Source organism: Atractosteus spatula, chromosome 19 (assembly GCF_055471065.1).
Source record: "Atractosteus spatula isolate fAtrSpa1 chromosome 19, fAtrSpa1.hap1, whole genome shotgun sequence".
Taxonomy (NCBI): domain Eukaryota; kingdom Metazoa; phylum Chordata; class Actinopteri; order Semionotiformes; family Lepisosteidae; genus Atractosteus; species Atractosteus spatula.
The window spans coordinates 2,227,947-2,247,994 of NC_142724.1; the positions used below are offsets into that span (position 1 = coordinate 2,227,947).

General features: G+C 46.9%; 1 protein-coding gene across 2 annotated transcripts in view; it reads left to right on the forward strand.

The window, feature by feature from the left end:
* The window catches only part of slc12a5a (solute carrier family 12 member 5a), a 174,664-nt gene that overhangs the window by 141,269 nt on the left and 13,347 nt on the right, over positions 1-20,048 (forward strand). For both annotated transcript variants that reach the window (XM_088937802.1, XM_088937803.1), the window contains exons 5-13: positions 2,689-2,835; positions 10,953-11,007; positions 13,173-13,303; positions 14,482-14,729; positions 15,514-15,725; positions 15,901-16,068; positions 17,581-17,679; positions 18,671-18,728; positions 19,411-19,585. In XM_088937802.1, the coding sequence (XP_088793928.1) occupies positions 2,689-2,835; positions 10,953-11,007; positions 13,173-13,303; positions 14,482-14,729; positions 15,514-15,725; positions 15,901-16,068; positions 17,581-17,679; positions 18,671-18,728; positions 19,411-19,585 (1,293 nt within the window). The remainder of the gene's footprint in view (positions 1-2,688; positions 2,836-10,952; positions 11,008-13,172; positions 13,304-14,481; positions 14,730-15,513; positions 15,726-15,900; positions 16,069-17,580; positions 17,680-18,670; positions 18,729-19,410; positions 19,586-20,048) is intronic.

Genomic DNA, 20,048 nt, shown 5'->3' on the forward strand with positions numbered 1-20,048 from the left:
GGATCCTCGCATTACTGAATGGGAAATGGACCCATTTCCATTCAATATGGGCCATTTCCCAGTATGCAACAACCTCCACCATAAAAACAAAGAAAGCAGCATTTTCCTGTCCATTTTTGTAACATGTTTTCACTTGGCATTTACAATAGAGCTTAGCCCTTGAAGATTTCTAACACTCGGATGAAAAACAACGTTTGAAGCCGATAGCCAGCCTTCCACTGAGCAGAGGCTTGTTTTTTCAAAACAGGTTTTAAACTGTTCTTTACATTTCTGTCTCTGAAGATCTGTCCCCAGAGCCCAGGCCAGTTCCCGAGGCGCCCTGGGTCTCGGCAGCTGCCTGTTTCGGCCAGCTTTCAGTGTTGGTAATCACCCCCGGGAGAGCCTGAGCATCTCTATTCAATCAGCATCTTCTATGTCTAATTAATTTTTAAATGCCACACTGCATGCTCAAAAGCTCTCTCCCTGTTCGTTGAGATTAAGCACACAGTATTGCACTTGTTTTCAGACACAGAATCAGTTTGAGCCGGGCGGCCCTGAGTCACAGGGGACTGCTGGGAATAAACTCGCAGGTCGGCTTATTTATATGACCCTTCCATGCTCTGAAGTAATAGCTATAAAATCAATCAGTGTTTTGTAGGTGTTCATTAGTAGTTCACATATGGCCAGGAAAAGTGCTTTTAAAAAAACAGGATAATTTACCTGAGCATTTTCTATAGTTATTTCATTACAGGGCCCTAGCAACTTTTCTGTTTTAAAGCCTATTGCTTGTTTGCAGCGCATGAAATTGGTTATGCTTAATGAAATCTGAGTAGTCTGTCTCATTTTAGACTGGCTGAAGGCTTGCTCTCATTTTTCCTGATATAGTTTTTCCTTGTTTATTTCCCAGCCTTTTCTGCTTTTCTGTTTTCTCTCTCATTAGTTATTAAAATTGTACATGAAGCACATCATTATTGTTGTAACTTTCCTCATGCATAAAATCAGGCTCTTCGCAAACAGCAATCTGCTGACAAATTGCAGCTGATTGTGTTTGTGATGCAGACGCAGAGAGTATCAGTATCGACATCTGCAGCTGGTGTGGGGATGCAATAACTAAGCCTCTTCCTCCTGGTGGGATGATAGCGATAAACAGAGAGAAGAATTAAAGGCTCTTTTGTTTCATAAAATCAAGAGAGTTTTCAGGGATCATCAGTCAGATGGCAAAAAAAAATTAACTTCCATCTGTGTTTTCCATTGAACACAAAACCATTCTATTCTGTATATGCCTCCCCCAAGGAAATTCAGATTCTGTTGGCCTTTTATTAAGAGGGACCCCTAGGATGCAGCGAACAGTGGCAGTAAATTGCTATGATTAAATTTTGTTACAGCACAGCAGTATCTGTGGGGAATGTAGGTTTGAACGAGCACACATGCATCCAAGCATGTTTTACTTGGATTGAACAGTTTCGGTCAATTTGCTTGGGATTACTTGGATAGCGTTTTTTTGCAGAACAGATACCTTCTGAAGACTTGAAATAACATTAAAATTAAAAGCACCTTTGCTGGAAGTTAATATTTCTTGTAGAAGTCGCACAGCTTGTGACAGGGATTTTGAGGTGAAACTCTTGCATGCTAAATGGGATGGGCAGCATTCTTTAGCCACAAGTGTGATTGTTGAACAGTAAACTGACATTCATGTTGCTCACGAAACAGTAACTTGAGCACGCTTCATAAAATCAGCATTTATAATAAGTTATTAGAAGAATGTTGCCAAAATCATATCCTTCAGTTTGTTTCCAGCAAAGAATCCCCAGCAATATGTTTTCAGTGCAAATGCTAAATACTGTATTTTCCTGTTTATTTCTGACCAAAGACAAAGTAAGCATCGCAGGGTTCAATTTGGAAAGGTCAGACACAACAAAATCTCAAACATACTTTCTCTGTTCCATCCTCTTTATCAGGAAGTCATTTCCACATTTAGTTGGTGACAAGCGTGTCTGCCGGTGTTGACTGTCTCTCCTAGGACATCGTTGTCCATTACAGATTGATCTTTGTGTTCATCTGGCAAAGACCAAAAAACTTCCCTCCTACAGATGTCTCAGGTTGTCTGACTGTTAGTTTGTAAAGAAACATGGTAATAAGTATGTAATTACTGAGTGATAATATGGTATCACACTGGGGTTTAACAGGGTAAATGCCAACTTCTGTTGTTGTTTTGTTGTAATCAGGGTAGAAAACAATAGCACAGTAGTCACACAGTTATTTTGTTATACTATATTGTGCTAATAATTATAGTTCACTAGGTAAATAGCAGTAGATTTTGCTTCTTTGTGCTGCAAATGCATGGTTGTTATGCACTGTGTAATAATGTGGTACCAATAGCATTAAGTAGCCACATCTAATTGCACCTTCCTGTTTTAATCTGTCACTCTATCAGTGGTGAAGGTAGATCAGCTAACATGATATTAATGACAGCATAATCATTGGTGCTGAAATGGAAAACGTCCAGCACTAAGTGGCCAGTATTTATGCCTGGACTGAAATGACAATGACAGTGTAGGCTGACTGCTGTGGGCATTTCAAGACATGTTAATGATGATGGTTTTAAATGCTCCACCACTTTTATTGATAAACAAGTTCCCTTCGGGCGCCTTCGCTGTTTTAACTTTGCTTGGTATTACTGATGCCGTGTGCGTTTTCTGTCTCTGCCAGGCTCCTCGGATGGGCACTTTCATGGGCGTCTACCTGCCCTGCCTGCAGAACATCTTCGGCGTGATCCTGTTCCTGCGGCTGACCTGGGTGGTGGGCGTCGGTGGGGTGATGGAGTCCTTCATCATCGTCTTCATGTGCTGCTCCACTGTGAGTACCCTCTCGTCTCACAGGTCCTCTCAGAGTACACCTGCCTCACAGCGCCCCACACTCCTCCCTCTGTAGACTTTCTAATAGGAAACCTAGAAACTGCTTTGAAACTGCTTTGCTCGCCTTTGGACTGCATTGAAGGATTCTACAGTGAAGGCTCACATGCAGTATAAAGAAAGAGGATAAACAAGCTTGTCAATCTCACTAATCTTGCACTTCTGTGCCAAATGTGATGCTGGGAGGCTCATTAAGTGCCCTAATATATAAACTAAGTCCCTTTGATGTACTGTTTGTCCAGTATGCATATTTGGGTGATATGCAGGAATCGCTGAAAACATTCAACTTATTCTCTGTAGCAATTGCTCCTCTGAAGCATTAGGGGAAACCTTTGTATACCTTTCTACAGTATACTAGAGACGTATGTCACTTCAGACTAATACATTCGGACCTCCACTAATATATTCGGACATATACACTGTAAGTAGTGTTGTGGGACCAACATGTAGGTACTTTTCCCCCTGGATCAGAATTTCCCAACCAGTTCCACACCGAGTTATTAGTGACACTGTGCTATAGGATGTGCCATCCTCCAAATAAGAAGCGTACCTAAGGTCATGACTACTTGGTCATTAAAGATGACACTGTTTGTAAGGCTGGGAGTATTAATACCACTCTGCTGGCTGTCACCTACTCTCGGACTAAACAATCTTCGACCTCCCTAAGCGATTTCTCACTCCTCCCCCTGATCTTTGGGGCGGGGGGGGTTGTGGGTGATTAGGTGATCAATGGATGACACACATCACCTAGGTGGAGGTGAGAGGCAGGCAGTGGGAGATGGAGTAGGCCCCCGAGACACAGAAAGCACGTTTGGGATCCTTCAGGATGAAAATGAAAAGAATCCAGATCATAAATGCAGATCCTGTATTCATACAGTGACAATTTGTATTTGTATGTCCACGCTTGCAGTGGCATTACTCATCTGCTACAGACACACTGGAAACATGCCGTGACTTTGTATCTTGAGAACACAAAAACCAAAGACTGTCCCACCACCACTAAAGCTCAGATAGACTGGGCCTTTTCATCCTGCATGTGATTTATTTGTATTTATGTTTCCGGCAGTTACTGTCTATCTAATACAGCCTCTTGACAGATATTCAGTTTCCTGTCAAGGACAGTGCAGATCGGTCCCCTGAGTGCTCTGAGAGATAGGGAAATAATTGATTGGACAGAGTGGAGAAGACTATCATTGGAAATTAGTTTAACCACTCACCAGTCATCTCATCTCAGAGCTTGTGAAATGCCTGTTTGTGTGTTTAGCCCATGAAGTGTTTCAGCAGAACAGAATATAAGTCAATTTGATTTGTTTTTTACAATTTTTTTCATTCTTAAATGGATTTCAGGCTGCCTCTCTGAAAGCCATAAACACTGAGCAGGTCTAAGAGTGGGAAGATATAAACGGACATTTGCTATGCAAGCAGGTTACTGACAGAATGGGAGAGGAAGAAGACAGCATCCTTTTCATCAGAGGTTTTGTTAACATCTAACAAAGGGGCTGCCTCATGCATCAGTGTAAAAACCTCCAGCACGCAGAATCGGGCATCGCCTCCTGGCAGACAAAGACAGCAGTGCAGACCCCTCAGCAGAGGAGAGGCTGTATCAGGGACGTGTGCATTAGGGATGTCCCCCGGAGCTCCTGAGCTTCGGGGTGCATGCGTGTGGGTGGGCATGTTAGCGTGTTTGTGTGTTTGCGCTCATTGACGAGTCTGCTCCCTCTGCTGGAGAGTGGAGGAGGCTCTATAAATAGCACGCCTCCCGCTGCTCTGCTGAAGTCAGGGCTCCTTCGCCTGCCGTTCCTCTGCTCATCACAGTCCCATTAACCTGCAGCGGAACAGGGCAGCGGGGCCTCATCCGACACCAGTTCCACAAACGGAAAAGAGTGCTGGCCGCAGGTTCGGCGCTGGTGCCAGTGGGTCAAAGCAGGAGGATCAAAATTGGTCTTTCCTAGACCCCTTGGTGACTAGAGTGCCTAGGCACGATGTAAATTTCATTTTGAGTTGCATATTTAATAGTAAATGAAAATGGCAGGAGTTTGGATCTGTGGAGTGGGGCTGCTGGTGAAAGCCTTCTTTTCTTCAGGTCGTTCCATTCTCCCCTGCGGGGATCAGAGTGGAGTGGCCTGTAATCCCTCTCCTCCCCACCTACCCCCTCCCCTCCTGCACTGCATGGTTTAGCCCCGACCCCCCTGGGCAGCCAGCTCTGAGATCAGCCTGGCAGTGAGAAGTACCGGGGTTCTTACATAACACACAGCCCAGCTTGGCACACAGAGAACAGTGGGAAGATCAGAGGGCTAAAAATAAATTTGCCTCCGAAACACCAGATCTGTTCAAGGCAATGGAGGGGGAACGTGTGAAACGGGAAAAACGTCTGCAAGAGAAAGGTTTACCCTCTCTTTTCATTCCTTTTATTGCGGACTGAAGCCATTAGCAAAGTTCTGCTGAAGAAGGTTAAACTGTTGCTCTCTCCACAGCGCAGCAGCCTTTGTGCCAAAATGGGTCTATTGTGCCTGAAGGATTTAACCCCCTCGTGTCCACAGTGCACAGCTGTCTGTCCCCTGGACAGAAATTAAACAGTTTTTTTCAACTGCAAACCCAAAGATCCCTGTGGGATATAAACCTGCCAGAATCTGACTGCACAGCCTGCTTCTCCTGTCTGATCAGATATTGTGTTTTAAAGCCCCTAATGCAGGGAGAGGTTGTATGACAGCACTTCTGATAAACACACGCAAGTCTGGACTCTGTGAAAAACTGCATCATCCCCCTCCATGCAAGGGAAAAGTTGTCCTGTGGGATCGGCTACAGCATGTTCTTATCAAGCTCATAAAGATCTGCAAGTCAGTTTCCAGGAACTCCTGAAAGGAGCCTTTATTGGCTGATGCCATGTGTATGGCCACCGAGCCTCTGAATTTAGACTCCAAGGAGCAAACCAGAAGGAACCCAGGAGAGGCAGCCGAGCAGGGAAACAGGATGGCCAGCATCCCACCCAGTTCACACAGTTTGTGTGGTTTTTAAAGCCCTTTGCTGTTACTCTGCCCTCCAGCTAAGAAAAAAGAGAGATGATTTTGCATTCCTGCTGCAGTTCGGGCTGCACTGGAGCGTGTTTATAACTGAACCGACCCTGGCAGGAGGTCTGTAGAAAACAGCGTGGCTTTCCAGTGAAGAGCGACAGGCACCTTGCTGTCCTGCTACAATTACAGGAGGAATCACCTCAGCACTACAGCAGGGCCTGACACTAGAGTAGTTTAACGTAGTTTGCTCGCCTCATTAATGATTTATCACAATGATCATGTCTGGTTAAGTAATGACATTTGTTTCATTAAATATTCAAACCTTATTGGCATTTGGATCTTTCTTAAATAACAGCACATGAACCAGACGAATGGATGGAGAGATGGGATTTTATGCTTTTGAATTTTGTCATCCAATATTTGCTAATCTGTCGTTTTCTTGATTTGGGGGGAAAAAGAGGAGAAGTGCACGTAGTCCCTGAAGCTTTCCGGCGTGGTAACGGGCACACGGGAAGGGTGAGAGAAGGAGCAGGGAGGAGAGACGAGCAGGGGCAGGGCGTGTGGAGGGGGGGGTGGAGCTGGAAGACCTCGGCACAGGACGAGCGAGGCGCAGCGGAGACGGAGGCAGAGTGAAAACTGATCGATGGAGCCGGGCAGAGAGAGAGGTGGGGACAGCCTGTAGAGGCAAAGGGAAGAGGAGAACTAGAGAGGCTGAGAACAGGAGAGAGAGGCAAACTGAAACAGACATACAGCAGAGCGGGGGGGGGGGGACTGACACGAGAGTTTTTCAACTCACCCAGCACAGAGCCACGTGTCATCACCGACGTGCCGGAGAGGCGATATTGCACACTGTTATGCAAGACGTTCTACTGATAAAAAAACATAAATAGATAACAATAAATGGTTGGTTTATTGGAGCCCTGCTGTCAAGGGTAAGACAATGTTGTTCCTAGTAGAAGAGCTAGAGGGGTAAAAAGACACATTTCCACATCAGTGGACAATAAAGTATCTCTGTTTCTCTCGTTTGGTACCTTTATATGTTCTTGTTTAGCCAGGACACCAGGGTTAACAGTCCTACTCCTGTAAACAGTGGCATTGGATTTCATTGTATTCCATACAAGAGGAGTGCCGCCTACTGCTCCACTGGCACTAATTACAACTGCAGCCTGTTTTTCCCCACATGTCTATTCTCCCTGTACTGACCAGACCAGTAAAGCTGCTCTCAGTACAGAGCTGCGTGTCTGCCAGAGATGTAGCACTGCACTGTCTTATGTAAGATATTCTACTAAGAAACAACTGTTTTGTTTTGTTTTGTTTTTTCAATGTTGCTATATATGCATGAAAATGCAGCACTACTGTATATATTTATATAACACATTGTTTTCACCCAAGGGATTCCTAATGGAAGACACAGTCAGAAAATGCAGTCTCAATGTTTTCAATTCTCAAAAACCATGTTTTTTATATTTAAATACATATTTAATACAGAAATCCACACGGCAGTACAGCCTCAGAAATTGCGTATGGAGGCACTGAACCAGGCAAAAGCACTTTGGCTCAGTCACTTGTACGCTTTTAGAAACATTTTCCACCAGAGCTTTTCTCACCTTTCTGCACAGAAGGTGAATATATCTTCTGGCAGATTAATGCTTCTGGATGTACGTCCCTTCAGTTTTTAAATAAACGTCAACTGTGAGATGAACAACACTGTGTCTCTCAGAACCATTTCAGATTGTCATATGGCACACATTCTTAAGGGCTTTCCTTAGAGGTCACAAAGACAAATATCTCTCTATAAGAAATGCAGCTAACTAAATAGCAGCAATTTCAATATATAGGTTTTGTCCAATGCGGTTCATTGACAGTACATGCACTGAAACCGGATTGCGAGGTGGAGACCTGCCTCCACTGCAGTGGACTCTGACTGTCTTAGGCTCTTCACCGTTGAACTCATAACATCCCACTTAACCACCCACAAATGCAGGAACTCAGCTGGAGAAAAATAATTGCTTGCAATTAAATAAATGTTCAGTGTCATGTAAAGAGTTGTTTATTTGTCAAAATTCTGTGCAGTATAAAGGATCCTTCTTCAATCCCTAACAGCCACACCCATGAGGGTGTCCTTCCCCATTTTAGTGAATTAAACCCTGTGCTGCCACCTTCACATAAGCCAGTGTGTGCCCTAGCCTGCCATTGCTGTTTCTGCTATCTCAGACCCCCTGGGCAGCTTGTCCTGTCCTCTCACAGCTAATATACAGATCGATCATTACAGTGACGTCTATGTCTTGACCTTCCCCAGCACGCTGCTCTGAAGACAGTTCACTACCAGAGTTAGTTATTTTTATCCCTGTCCTCAGACGCCTTGCAGAAGATTGTTCTTGGTCCCCCTCCAGTGATGAAGGATTGTGCTTGCCCAGGCCTGCTTAACTTGAGGAATGAAAAAGGCTGCTGGCACAACTCCTGTTCCTCCCCCCACCCTCCCAATAAGGCCTCCAATCTCTCTGTATCAATGGCAGCCAACGTGCTTCTTCACTAGATTTTCCGGAATGGGATTGTGATGGGTGATTGGTGTGAGAGTACTGCAAAAGGAGAATCTTTAGTAAACACGAAAAGAGGGTCATATTGAGAGTTTTTCTCTGTAATTTTCAAGGCTTCAGTAAACCCCAGTCTGGATGAATGTGTATCATTGTTAATGATGCTAATAAATACAAATCTCTATATGCTTTTTTCTTATTCACCCTCCTCTGAAAGGTTTGCTCATGAGATGCCTACTGCATCCCCGAGTATCCTTGGAAACATCACAAGCACACTTCGTCAGAAGAGCTGGCACGATAACAGTGGGCCCTTCAGTCAAACCAATGTGACCCTGGTTAAGAGACAGGGCTCACAGAATACCTCCCAGATTAATTTAGAAATAGTGTGAACCTGCTGAACACATCCCTCAGGAGATCTGTAATTCTTTCAGCATGGCTACTGAGTGATGTCATCTCACAGCAAGGCTGTGGAGAGTTGTCCTTATGTCAATGGAGTGGTATTATTTCTCACTGAGGCTATAGAACAATGCCATGATGTCAGCAGAACAATGCTATCACTCACTGAGACTATAGAGCAGTGGTGCACGGCTCCAGTCCTGGAGAGTCACTGTCTGCAAGTTTTCCTTCCATTTCTGTTCTTATTGAGCTCATTATTAGCTTAATTGAACCAGTTTAACCCTATTGAAATATCAAAATAGTATCTTCAGCTATTTACTATTTAAAGAGACCCAGTCGTGTTGGATTCTGGCCGCAAGGACTGGTGTTCTGTAACGTATGTCATCTCTCACTGAGGTGGTAGAGCGATGTCATTGGGTTTCCAGCGCGATGCTGTCTCTCACTGAGGCATTAGAGCAATGTCATTAGGTTTGCATGGTGATGTCATTGTGTCAACCACACTTGCTTAAAGTCCCTTCAGCTTCAGCTCTAGACTCTCTCAATCAGATAACAAAGCTAAAACAATTACCGTCTTATCTCCCTCCTTCAGAGAGCCCTGCTCACTTCATTAATACCTGATTAGAGAGTAATTCAGAACCAGCAATGGCCGCCTGGCAGGGAGGGTTGTATACAGAGTTAACACTAACCTGATTAGCAACAGCTTAAAATTCCTCACTGCCATTACTCACATCGGAGATCAAATTGAGAAAAAGACTTGCATTCAAACTGATTCAATCAGTTTGCTCTCTTTCTCTATCTGTGTCTTCCCAATGGTTCTGACTCTGACTCTCTCACTCTTCCCCAGTAGGTTGAACAACTGGTCCCACTTTTATCAGGTCTCTTGAGCACAGGATGGAGTTGCCCTACAATTTAAACAAATGAAAGTGTGAGTTAAGCACTTCACCTCTGCTCAACAGGTGTGTTAAAGAGGCAGTTTATCTACTGCTATTTAATAAGGAATCACTCCCTCCCCTCCCAAAAAAAAGCATCAGGATTACTGGTATCTCTGATTGCAAAACAGGCATAGTTACCAACTGACCGATATTTCCTGTTTACTGTGCTATGTGATGAAGTGACACTCTTCATCTTCCCAGGGGTGCAGAACAGTTTTTCCCCTCTCCTGCACAGCAGACTGGATGCCAGACTAGTCGGTTCCTCTACTGTGGCTTCATCTTCCTTCTTCTGCACCTTTCTCCACCTGCACTCACCCTCACGCTCCTCTTGCTCTCTCCTGTGCTCGCCGCCCTCCTGCTCCCTCTGTCGATGGACTGGCTGGGGCTGTCGGGCGGCTGCTGCTTCCCTGGGCTTTAGCTTCAGAACGTGCCGGCCAGGCTGCCCTGGTTGTCCAGTGTCGCCTCCCACCCCTGCAGGAATGAGGCGGAGCTGCAGGCCGAGCAGCAGAGACGCCCTGTGGAAGTTCAGAACCATTTCAAGTGACTGCAGACAGGGTTGCGCAGAATCTCGTGTCGCCTGCTCAGCTGTAAATAGTTTCAAAGCTTGTTTTTCTTTTTCTAAAATATAATGTTTGTGGGTTTTTTAACTCTCAGTGGTTTGACAATGGATTGTAATGCTCAGCAATCACAGAGGCTTGGACTGTTCTCCAGGGTATTGACCGCATTACTGGGCAGCTCATTCCAGACCCCCACAGCCCTTCCCACAACGAAGTGCCTCCTGTTCGCAGCTGTATTTCACCTCCCCCCTAGTTTCCACCTGCATCCTCTGGCTCATACTTCTCTGTTTATTCTGAAGGAGTCCCCTGGGTGACCCTAACAGTGAACTACTGTTTTTAAAAATAAGTAAATACAGTACTAATAAATTGAATTTAAAAATTGTATCAGGTTCCTTTTTAGTCTTGTTGGATTGTAAAAAGGTTCCTTTTTTAGTAACATGGTGACCAAAATGATACACAATATTCTGTGAAGTCAGTGTGAAGAACAGAGGTCTTACTAGCGTGATACAGTATATGCTTGTGACGTGACAACCCTTGATTTACATTCTAGAGTTTTCTCCAGCAGAGGATCACACTGAAGACTTTCATCCATCCAAAGTGCTGATCTGTTCGTTTTCCCTTCCATTTTCAGACCATGCTGACTGCTATCTCCATGAGCGCCATTGCTACTAACGGAGTCGTGCCAGGTGAGCCTGTCCCCAAGTCACAGCACGTACAGGCCTGTGTGCTGAGGAAGAGTAGAGACAGAGGGTCCTGTGTGCTGAGGAAGAGTAGAGACAGAGGGTCTTGTGTGCTGAGGAAGAGTAGATACAGAGTCCTGTGGGCTGAGGAAGAGTAGAGACAGAGGGTGCTGTGTGCTGAGGAAGAGTAGAGACAGAGAGTCTTGTGTGCTGAGGAAGAGTAGATACAGAGTCCTGTGGGCTGAGGAAGAGTAGAGACAGAGGGTCCTGTGTGCTGAGGAAGAGGAGAGACAGAGTCCTGTGGGCTACAGACATCCCTGGAGCACCTGGCTGAAACTGTATAGGCTGCAGTGTTTGCGCTCAGAAAGTACGGAACGCTAAGGAGCAAAGGACACTGCTTGCTTGTGCAGTGTTGGGGGCGTAGCTTGGGTTAAAGGGGGATTTAACCTCAGAGCTCCAGGCACAGGTGTGAAAGCTTAGAGACGGACACTTTAAAGCACTACGATTTACTGAGCTACCTGTGTAAGAAAACGGGACGACAGACTCCTAGAACAGATTTCATAAGCATGTATTTTGGGAAAATTCGAAAGCCGAGGGGAAGTCAATTTAGTCCCTTCAGAATGAAATGATGACCGCATTGCGGTATTGAAACTCTCCCCGTCTCCTCTTGTATCTCACGCCTTAACCTGTTTACGCTGGCACAGAGGAAACAAAGTCGTTTTGTTTTCAAGCCGCCGCGATTTCTGCCAAGATTCATCGCCGTGAAGACGAATCACATTCGCCTTTTTAATTGCTATTTTCAGTTGAACGCGGATTGTTGGTTTTCGCCCTTTTCTCGCATTATTTGGAGGTACGGAACACTTCGGAAATCGTTCGACTGGTTTCCCGGCTCCACGAGCTCTCTCAGTTCACAGTTTCTGTATTAATGAAATAATCGTCCCTCGCCTGCAAGACTGCCGAGCGCGGCTTAATGAGCTCCGGTGTTAATGAGCACGACTGCGCAGTTAATTAACACCGAGATTAGTTGATAAACGGCAGTTATTGTGTTGGTTGGAGAAAAAAAAAACAACAGAAAAAATATGTTAAAGAGAATTACAGATGGAATTGGTAGGGAGTTCAAAAGGCAGTGTCGGTGAGGGTATAATAGATCGAGAGGAGAGGTTAGCCGGGGTGCTGTAATTATATCAGACTTAAGAGAGGCCAGATCACACATCGATTTCTGAACCAAGTCCCCTGTGAAGCGCGCAGCGGTTTCCTGGCGTGACTGTCTATGGCTGTGCTCACCAGTGTCTGGGTTTCTCGGTACTAGAGCTATATAATGACAGTGAGGCAGGGAAACGGTGATTTGATTATTTTTTAAGTCACGGTGCATCTACAAAACGGAATTTCACAATCCAGATTCGCATATTATTTACATAACACGCGTTTTCCATCATCGTAGCTGTGATGCATTTTTATTTCCTAGTCTGTGTGGTTATATTATTATTACTAATAATAAATAAATGATTCTGCTGAGGATCGTGCTAGATTCTGCCCAATCAGAGTCATGTAGAAGAAGGCAGCCAATCAAAGTGGGAGAAAGCAGTGCAAGGGGCGGGGTTATGGGAGTAAAGCTGTAAAGTGACGTCACCCCCCGTATTTTTCTAATGGAAGCAAAATTTCAGGCGATCGTTGTGTTTTTTTCCCCCCCACAAAGAACAAATCTTATTTCGTCAGAGACCGAACGGGAAACTCTTATAACACAACGAGTGGTATTACAAGGTGACGACTGATTTTAAAATCTCTTTTGTCTTACGTTAATGGTCAACATCGCATGTTTTATCGCCCTGTGAAGTTACAGTTTTCACATGTTCATCTTCTCAGGACGTCCAATGTCCTCACGTGTATTTTTAAAAATAAAAATGCACCTTACATTAATCCCGAGTCTGCCCATGTTGGCAATGGTCACGGTATGAAAGAATATCAATAAATCTAGAGTAGAAATCGGTACGAAATTTCATGGTTTGAAATTTGGCTTGATGGAATTGCAGTCAGAGCTACAGAACGACACGACTCCAGCGCCCCCCCTGCTGGTGCGGCGGTGCAGGTGCGCAGTCCTGCGGCCGCTGGCTTCAGTGGTGTGAGCCAGGGGCTCATGGGGGGTTCTGCCCTTGTCCTCTCTGTGTAAACAGCGGGCGGCTCGTACTACATGATCTCGCGCTCCCTGGGGCCTGAGTTCGGGGGCGCCGTGGGGCTCTGCTTCTACCTGGGGACCACCTTCGCTGGGGCCATGTACATCCTGGGCTGTATCGAGATCCTGCTGGTGAGGCCTGTTTCTCTCCTGCCTCCTCTGAGACACCCCTGTCTTCTCTCTCTGCCCTTCCCTGTCCTTTTCTCCCACCCTGTTTTCAGTTGTTTTTTTACACCTCTCCCTCCTCTTGCCTTAATCCTTTCTTTTCCCTCTCTTCTTTCCTTCCCTCTCAGCCCCACTCCTCTCCTCTGCCTCTGTGCAGCTTCTCTTCTTTCTGCTGTCTCTCTCGCTCGTCCCCTTTATTTTTCTCCTCTCCTCTTCCAGCGCGCTCCCTGTCTCTCTCTTGCTCAGCTGCATGAGGGAGGGTAATTATGTTAATTCCGCATTAAAGAGCGAGGGAGAGAGACTGGGGAAAAACAGCATTTGGCTGGGGTAATGAGATGAGACCAGCTATAAATGTGCTTTGTTTGGATTTTATTAATGGTTTTAATTACAAACAGCAACATTTTTCTTGGGGAGTGAAAGCTCTTCACAGCTAGCCAAGCACAGACGTACCCCTAGCTGGTACAGGTCCTGGATTAGATCTGGGTTTTTGGGCCTGCACGGGACTGGCGTGAATCTGGAAGGTACCATCGGCTAGTGACTCGCACCATGGTTCCCCAGGTGGGGAACATTTTGTCCAGCATTGCCAGGGCTGGGTGACGTTGGTCACTTGTGTGGCTGTGCTGTGTTCCTGAGAGCTGCCTCAGCCCGCCATCTGGTGACACACAAGAGGCTGGACGGAAGCTTTCCTGAATGCAGAGAGGTTTAAGGCTTTAGCATTTATTCAGCTGTTTGTATACCAGTAACACACGGTAGCAATAGGGGAATCATTATTAATACATATCAATGGCCTGTACATCACAATGTGCTGAGGGTCATGACTGTATTAACTAGTGAGGAGGTGCTGTGATTGCAGATAAGCTGTAAGGGATGAGCCTTTCTCCCCCAGTATTATTTGACTGTTGGCAGGAATTGCTTCAGATTTATAGCGCTTCTTAATACCGATGTCCAGTGACATCATCCATTGCAGTTATCAAGCCCTCCCCCTTAGGAAATGGAACAGCATTTTGACTCTTCTCTATATAGCTGTCTGTTTGCTGTCTCTTGTCCGATAGTAAGACCCTGTCTGTCTTTTTCGGTAGACATCATCTCTCTCCTCCCTGTCTCTTCTGTCCCTCCTCTACCGGTGCCTCCCCTTCTTCCCACAGACCTACATCGTCCCCCAGGCAGCTGTGTTCAAGATGGAAGGTCTGGAGGGGACGGAGGCAGAGGAGGCCCTGCTCAACAACATGCGGGTGTACGGCACCTGTGTGCTGTCCCTCATGGCGCTGGTGGTGTTCGTGGGGGTGAAGTACGTCAACAAGCTGGCCCTGGTCTTCCTGGCCTGCGTCATCCTCTCCATCCTCGCCGTGTACGCTGGCGTCATCAAGACCGCCTTCGACCCCCCCGAATTCCCGTGAGTGACCTCTCGGGCAGGGTTACAGTCTGAGGACTGGCACCGGTTTGGGATCGGTTTGAGCTGTATCAGACTTTTGCAGACTCTTGGGTACTAACAAATAAATAGAAAGTGCTGATGTTCACTGTTTCAGTGCTTGTTTTCTCGCTTTTGTGTTGGATTAACATATACTTAGCGTATAGGATTAGAATATACTAAAGTCAATCGCAAACCAGGAGCTGCCTCGTTTAGCAAAAACTACAACATGCATGTACATCACTGTGCAGAAGTCTTGGACAGTCAACATTTTTCTGCTCTTTTCACTCAGTGCTTTTCTTCTTTATGTAGAAACACAATTTACATAAGTGAACATTTAGCCATTCCAGCTAAGAGCTGAACCTGCTAGAACTTTTAGGACAAATAAGCCACATTTTAGCTTTAAGGATGTGTAGAGAGGAACAAATTATGTAAATGACAAGGAACTTGACAATGACTCATTTCGTATATACGAATGGTATATATGATGGCCTAGTGACTGAAGCACTTCATAGTACCTATTCTACAGTTTGTCTTGAGTTGTTGTTATTTCTGATTTTTAGAAATGCCCTAGAAATTATTAATGTATTAATGTTTGCTGAAAGTTTCTTCTCACTCAGGCTCAACTGCATTAATAACCCGGTTGTTCTGATAGAAAACACTCGTGGAGTCCTTGAGTAAACTGGTAACACTCCTAACGTGCTCCTGATGGTGAAAGTGCAGTTTTCTGCTTCAGACATTCAGGGATCTCCCTCTCGTTTTTCTGCAGGATCTGCGTCCTGGGAAACCGCACGCTGATCACGAAGGGCTTTGACGTGTGTGCCAAGGTGATCGAGCGTGACAACGGCACCTTCACCACCAAGCTGTGGCAGATGTTCTGCGACTCGGACCTGCTCAACGCCACCTGCGACGACTACTTCGTCAACAACAACGTCACCGAGATCCAGGGCATCCCCGGGGTAGCCAGTGGCATCATCACAGGTGACCGTCCCCCGCACAAGCTCCAGCTCAGTGCAGCCTGGGAAACCTGGGCCTGCAGCCCTCAGCAGAGGCCTGTGATATACCCACAGACCATCATCCCTGTTTCTCCTGTTCCCCCTCTCTCCGTCTCCCTCCTTTCCCTGTCTCACTCTCTCTCTCTTTCTCTCTGTGGCAGAGAACCTGTGGAGCAACTACCTGGAGAAGGGGGTGATAATCGAGAAGCAGGGAGAGCCCTCTTTTGTGAACGAGGATGCGCCCATCACCATGACCAACCGCTACGTCCTGGCAGACATGACCAGTTTCTTCACCCTGCTGGTGGGAATCTACTTCCCCTCTGTCACAGGTGGGTGGGAGCCCGAGGGCAGAGAGGCAAGCTGATAGTGCAGAAACACGGGGAGTGATGGACCTCGTATTCCTGCATGATGTGATTACACCCACAGTGCCGTATGTCTTAGCTTCTGCGTCAGTACGAAATCATCTCAGAAAGTACCGCTTTTGTCTGTCTTTTTCTCTCCAAATATCTCTGCTTGCTTTCTTTCTCCAGTACATGCCTGAAGAAGCTGCAGAGATAAAGTGTGATGTATCCTAATCTTTTTTATTAATTCTCATCTTGGAATCAGTGTCTCCTTGTTCCTCATTGGGCAGAGAGATTCTGTGTGTGGCTCTGGGAGACTAGACTCCTTCTCTGCCTATAATAAGGATGTTAAGAGATATATGCGACATTTTCTGTTTTGATCCAGAAATCCTTTCATTTTGTCGCAAGCACATTTGCAGTGTTAATTTAATCCCTCGCTAGTCAAAGCTTTGTTAAAATCTTTATGAGACTTCTGCGTCCCAGGACACTTACTAGCCTCTTGTGGCCTATCACTCATCATCACTACCGTCAAAACATGCAAACTCACACACGAACACGTTTCCATTTAAATTGCATTTCTCTCCCCTCCTCGGAGCTATTCCAATCTCTCAGCTTTCTTTCTGCACTGGCACCACCACTGCGTAATTAATTTTTAATTACATTTTCGCTGTTGCTGCTGATGAAAGGTGGCAACAGTGAGGATCCATTAGATTAGCACCCTCTGAGGTGTCAGTGGGAAGTGAGAAATGGGATAGGATTGGAATTGAGCAAACACACACACACACGCGCACGCGCGCGCGCATATGTGCACCCGCGTGCACGCACACGCTAAAAAGCTGTCGGATACATCGGATCCTGTTCTAGGTGTCGGATACATGCGTGGGATCCTCCATTTGGACAAATGTCCACACACACCGGCAGATATTCGTGCCGTCCTGCAAACCCACCAATGACTGAAGAAGACACACAAACATTCACACCCCCTCCTCAATAATCACAAACAAGGAAGCCCCCCGGTACCCTGATCCTGAAGTCGCAATTGAGGGGAAGGCTGGGCCCCGCTGAGGCTGTTTGACACCCCCTAGACATCCCATCCAGAAAATAAAGGAGTAAGACACGACGAGGCCCTCCTTGAAAAGCAGGAAGAACTCCGTCGAGTCCTATCACCCCCCTCCCCTGGAGATCCAGATCAAGACCACCCCTCCCTTCCGAAAATCAAACTAACCATGACAGACCCCCCCCTCCCCCTCTTGCTTTGCCCCTCTATCCCTCCCCCCCTGCTCAGATGACGTACCGGCCAATGCATGGCGCAGCAGAGCAGCAGTCATCGATCCAGACGCACAAGGCCTCTGTGTGTTGGACCTGCAGGATGCGGGTAGAAAGAGCCGAGTAAGGGGCTGGACCCTAGAGCCGGACGGGTGGGAGGCAAATGGGCCGTAAGGAGGCTTAGGTGCAGAAGGAAGATGGATGTTCCTCTGACTCCGGTGCGGTGTGTTTCAGGAATCATGGCTGGCTCCAACCGATCCGGTGATCTGCGAGATGCCCAGAAGTCCATCCCGGTCGGGACCATCATGGCCATCACCACCACCTCACTTGTGTGTATCCTTCCGGTACCAGCCCACAGGGCCCACAGACCGGGCTCTCTCCATTGTTTCCCCTTTCAGGCACTGGAGGCGCACAGAGACGTCCAGAGCAGTGTCTGCTGGAATTAACAGATGTGTGCTGATGTCTTCCACCACACACAGACACATCAGCAATCCTCCTGCCCGATCAGGAGGGCAGGGCTCTGCCCTGCATCACTGTACAAACCCCAGAGGCGCAGTGCACACCACCAAACACTGAACAAAAACACCAAGAGACACAAAACAGTTTACTTTTAATAATAATACATTTTATTTAAAGTCAGTTTCCATAAGTCGATCTGAAAGTGCAGAGTTATGTATTGACTCTTGTTTTTTAAATGCAGGTGCAACGTTTTTAGCCATACCAGCCTTCCCCAGGTAGCAGTGCCTTTAAATCGTTACCAGGGAGGCGGGTTCGACGCCATTACACAGCTGTTTTGTTTGTTCCAGGTGTTCGTTCGAACTCCTAAGCTGCTAGCCATGTGGTCAAAGCCGATACCTTGGCTCCTTCTAAGAAAGCAGCTAGATGAGATCCTGTAATCAATAAGACACGGGAAACCAGACCGGCCAACAGCAAACAGATGAGCCGAATGGCCTCCTGTCGTGAGAAAGCTTCCCTGTGTGCTCGAAGAGCACTGCTGCACCACAGAGATGGGGCAGCAGCGCTGTGGCCTGTGCCGCCGTTCTGCTCCGTCTCAGACCGGAGGAAAGGAAGAGGGTCTTGGTACCGATCTGTCCTTCGCACGAGGCAGGAAACCGGCAGTAAGACTCGGCAGAGGCAGATCCTGGTGTAGAATTCATCCTGCAGTCTCTGCAGAACAAAAGCCTCTGCTAAGAGGCTAATTATTATTATTACCCTAATTATTAGAAAGGGGATAATTTTTTCTCCGACGTCGATCGCACGTGGGACACCGGGCCCCGGGCGTGCAGTCTTGCCGACTCTCAGCCTTCTTTAACTGCCTGCACAGACATGTCCAGCATCGTGCTGTTCGGAGCCTGCATCGAGGGCGTGGTGCTGCGGGACAAGTAAGTGCCATGGGCGTGTTCCTCTCGGCTTCTGCCTTCATATTCGCATTCCTCGACTGTTTTCCCTGTGGAGTAGCCTGGCAGGGTGCCCTGGTCAGCAGAAGTGCTCCAGCGGCCCTTGTCCGAGAGCACGTCACCTGCCCGGATATTCCCGTCACTGCCGGCCAGTGGCATAGCCCTGGCACAGTCAGTCCTGGCTGCGCCGCTCGGGAAATCTCTCTCGGTTCCGTTTGTAGCTCCAAGAAGTTGACAGTGCCAATGCTCCTGAGGGAGACTCGTGGCTGTTAATCTTAACCGCTCATCACCTGCGAGCACCACGTCAGCTGTGGATATTATTACCTTTATACCTGTAATAAAGGCACAGTTGTCGGGCCTCTTAACCTCTCTTTAAATTTCATGATGCCACAGGCGATAACAAAGCATAATAAAAACAAAAACGGGTAGTGGGACCTTCCTGATACAGCATTCTTGTGCGATGACTCTTGAATCGACATTAGCACGATACTACAAGATACCAGATGCCGACACGCTAGGACAGAGTGCTCTAAACCCGGGTGGCTTTTCCTCACTGCCTGCGATGTCAGCTAGGTTGTGACAGTGCCTGCGCTGGCAACAGTGGTGCCGGAACCTCTCCACCTGCGAGGTGGAAGAGGACTGAGCAGGAGCTCGCTATTGCTTGCAGGTTTGGGGAGGCGGTGAATGGGAACCTGGTGATCGGCACGCTGGCCTGGCCCTCCCCCTGGGTGATCGTGATCGGCTCCTTCTTCTCCACCTGCGGGGCGGGGCTGCAGAGTCTGACGGGCGCGCCACGCCTCCTACAGGCCATCTCGCGCGACGGCATCGTCCCCTTCCTCCGGGTCAGTTGGTTCGTCTCGACCGCCTGCCTGTGTGCGTGTTTCTCTGTTAATGAAACAGACAATAGAGCATCCCTAGCGAACCGAAGCTCCGCACCGTCGCCTGGTCAGCCTGCCACTCCCATGAGCCAGAACAGACACAAGTGCACACATAAACACATTCACAGAAGCAGCCTCCGGCTTTCATTCCAGTCCAGCTGGAAATGACTTATTTAAATCATCCACTTATTATATTCACTGGTGAAAAAATAAGCATTTTTACTATGGTTTAAGTGAGCAACTTATTAACACACCTATAAAAATCCTGTTTCCCTAGTTACATTGTTAACACATTGTAATAATGTTAGTTATACCAGTATATCACATTATAATGATGTTAATATAGGGAGCATGATGCGGGCTGGATTGGTCATGTCTGCTAACTCTCCCATTATGAATCACACACACACACACACACAGAGCACGG